Here is a 3,386-nt window from a genome sequence, read left to right on the forward strand (position 1 = left end):
GAACAAGACAAACAAGATGAAAATGAGAATGTTCAAAGCTTTTGGTGTGCAACCTACAAATGAGGTGGAGATGGATTACAATGGTGATGGAGATGGAGGTGGAGATGGAGATAGTGAAGAATCTTCAATTTCATATGATGGTGGAGAAGATATTGATGAATCTTCAAGTTAAGATGAAAGTGGAACTCATGATAGTAGGGATTCTAATTTTGAAATGAGAGATGAGTGTTCTGATGATGATGAAAATGTAGAGGTTTGTCCAGTTAAGAAACCTAAGAATGTGAAGACATCTAAGAACTATAAAAAATCTAAGAATGTTAAGAAAACTAGGGAGGGTGATGAAGATTCAGAAAGTGATTCAGATAGTAATTTCAACTATGAAGATGGTGACACAGATGGTGTAGATGTAGATATGAGGGATTTCAGATTGCATATTGATTTTGAAGTTAAACATCAGGATGCAATTGGTAGTTTAGAGGGTTTGGACATTGAAATGGATGATGTTATGTTGGATAATGATAGAATGTATATGAAAAAATAAGGAAATGAGAGGGACATGGATTATCTTTTACATGTGGGACAGGTTTTTGTTACAAAAGCAGAGGTGAAGGATATGATCAAGGCACATGTAGTTGAAACAAGAAGACAAATTAGGATAAGAAACGATGATTTGATAAGGGTGATGGCAGTGTGTGAAGGGGATATGGAAGATGCATCCTACATGCAAGGGGTTGGATCTAGCAGTTCTATTAAAGATTAGGGACCAGTCCAGAAAAATCTTGGGGGTAGGGAAAAAGGAAAGACCCACTTGCTATTAGATGCCCTTGGATACTGTTGTTGTCATACCAAAAGAGAACAGCTTCATGGAAAATTACAAGGTTGGTAAATGAACATAAATGCCTTCAATCTAGGCAAATTTATGCTTGCACAGCTGGGTTCCTCTCAAACCATTTGGTTACAGATCTTCAAGATGACCCAAAGCTGAAAGTTAAATCTATCAAAGAAGGGTTTCAAAGGAGGTTTGACGTTGGTGTGCCTGACATGAAAGCTTACACGGCAAAGATGTTGGCCAAGGAACATATAAATGGAAATTTTAGAGGCTAGTATTGGCTATTGAGGGATTATATTGAAGTGGACTAATCCAAATACAACAGTGAAGCTTGAATTAGAAGAATGCTCAGATCCAACATCTGAGACAAGACAATTCAAGAGGATATATGTTTGCTTGGGGTCTTTGAAAAAAGGGTTCAAAGAAATAGGTAGGGATCTCTTGGGACTGGATGGGGCTTTCCTTAAAAGTGCATGGCCTTGGAAACTTTTAACAACAGTTGCTCTAGATCCAAACAATGGATACTACCCTGTTGCATATGCTGCAGTTGAAGCTGAAACAATGAACTCTTGGGAATGGTTCTTGGAATGCCTTGGTGATGACTTGGATTTGAACAACAGATCTAAGTTTACCTTTATGAGTGACAGGCAAAAGGGTCTTATACAAGCTGTAGATAAGTTTTTTCCTTCTGCAGAGCATAGGTTTTGTGTTAGGCACATTGAAGATAACCTAAGAACTCTCTTCAAAGGAAAGCTTTACACGGATGCTCTTTGGAAGCTGGCCAGATGTACAAAAACTACACACTATGAGAGAGAGATGAAAAACCTAAAAAAGTTAAACAAAATGGCACATCTTTGGGTATCTAAGGTCCCACCAGAAACATGGTCAAGGTCACACTGCACTGGTAAGTTTACAGTTTTTATCCTTTATTCTCTAATAACTTTCAATTTTTGTCCTTTATCTGACACTGTTATAATGTTTTTTTATAATAGGTAGAGCAATGTCTGATGCGTTGAACAATAACATGTGTGAATGCTTTAATTCAAAGCTGGTAGATGGAAGGGACAAGCCTATTATCACTTTGTTGGAATACATAAGAGAATATGTGATGAGGAAGATTGTTAATGTGTTGAAGGTAATTGATAGGTCATCAGGGTTACTAACACCATATGCTACACAAATGATGGAGTCAGTGAAGAAGGAAGCAAGCAGATGAGTTGTATATCAATATTTACTTGTGTTGTAAATGATGTGTGAATGCTTTACGTATTTGGATGATAGGTACTCTGTGCATTGGAATGGTGAGGATCATTATCAGGTCACAGGACCAAATGGTGATCAGTGTGTAGTGAACATGACCACAAATACATGTGCATGTAGGAGATGGGAGATACCTGGGATACCTTGCAGACATGTGGTGGCAAGTATTTGGGTGAAGGGTGCACATGACGGAACTGTTGGCGGGCCAGAAACATTTGTCAACCCAATTTACACAATGGATAGGTGGAAGGCAGTGTATAGCTACTAGGTGTATCCTATTGATGGTATGAGTATGTGGCCCACATCACATGTCCCAATAAATATCACGACTCCTAAATTCAAAAAGCAAACTGGAAGACCAAAGAAATCAAGGAAAAAGTCAACAGCGGAGAGGGAAGATGATATTTCAAGGAAAAAGTCAAAGGTTAATACAAAGGGCAAGGGAAAGGTTGTGAAGGGTGAATGTCAAAAAGCTAAGGCAGTGAGAAAGTCAAGGCCAAAAGGATCCAATACTTGTTGGCATGTGGTCAAAAGGGCCATAACAAGAGATCATGCATGAAAAATGTTGTTGATTAATGTTATCTGGCTACTGTTTGACATTTTTTATAACTTTTAAGTTGCTGATTTTATTGAAGTTATGGATGTGTAATGGTATGGATGTTTTAAGTTGTTGACTTGATTAATGTTGCTGATTAATGTTATCGATGTTTTAAGTTGTCGAATGTTTAATAGTTGTTTAATGGCAAGTAGCTTTTAATATGGTTGTTCATCATTCAACTTGGTTGTTGTTTGCATTTATGGTTGTTGGTCATATTTTAATGTTTGTGCAGATGGCTTGGACATATTTGCCATTGGATCAGATTTTACTTATTTTGACATATTTGTAGATGGCATGGACATATTGTGCAGATGGCTTAGAGATATTGTGCAGATGGCTTGTGCATATGTGCAGATGGCTTGGACATATTGTGCAGATGGCTTGTGATATGCGCAAATGGTTTATGGATGTTGTTCATCTTTTAATGGTTGTTTTATGATTTAAAATTGGCTTTGTTGGTGATTGTGACTTATGCTTGGACATATTTTCCCTTGGAACATATTTGATTTATTTTGTGCATATTGCCCTTGGAACTGATTTTACTTATTTAGGACAGATTTGCCCTTGATGGATGTGCAGATGTGAAAATGTGCATACTGTTTGTGCAGATTGTGCATAATGTGCATAATGTGATTTAACTTATTTAACACATTATTCAACACCCTATTAGCATTAACATATTAGATCCATTAAATCATA

General features: G+C 37.1%; 1 protein-coding gene across 1 annotated transcript; it reads left to right on the plus strand.

Moving 5' to 3' along the window:
- Positions 1-214: 214 nt before the first annotated feature.
- Positions 215-2,357, plus strand: LOC143551040 (uncharacterized). Its single transcript, XM_077041810.1, has 5 exons — positions 215-525; positions 912-1,099; positions 1,155-1,733; positions 1,822-2,017; positions 2,111-2,357. The coding sequence occupies exons 1-5, from the start codon at positions 215-217 to the stop codon at positions 2,355-2,357; spliced, it is 1,521 nt and encodes a 506-aa protein (XP_076897925.1).
- The last annotated feature ends 1,029 nt before the right edge of the window (positions 2,358-3,386 follow it).

The sequence above is a fragment of the Bidens hawaiensis genome, unplaced genomic scaffold (genome assembly GCF_021521415.1).
Source record: "Bidens hawaiensis isolate Kalapana, Puna unplaced genomic scaffold, B.hawaiensis_p1.1 tig00000001_1, whole genome shotgun sequence".
Classification (NCBI taxonomy): domain Eukaryota; kingdom Viridiplantae; phylum Streptophyta; class Magnoliopsida; order Asterales; family Asteraceae; genus Bidens; species Bidens hawaiensis.

Coding starts and splice junctions, on each gene's coding strand:
- LOC143551040 (XM_077041810.1), top strand. CDS start 215: ATGAGAGATGAGTGTTCTGATGATGATGAAAATGTAGAGGTTTGTCCA. Junction 526..911: donor ATGTTGGATAATGATAGAAT/GTATATGAAAAA, acceptor CCTTCAATCTAG/GCAAATTTATGCTTGCACAG. Junction 2,018..2,110: donor TATGCTACACAAATGATGGA/GTCAGTGAAGAA, acceptor TTTGGATGATAG/GTACTCTGTGCATTGGAATG.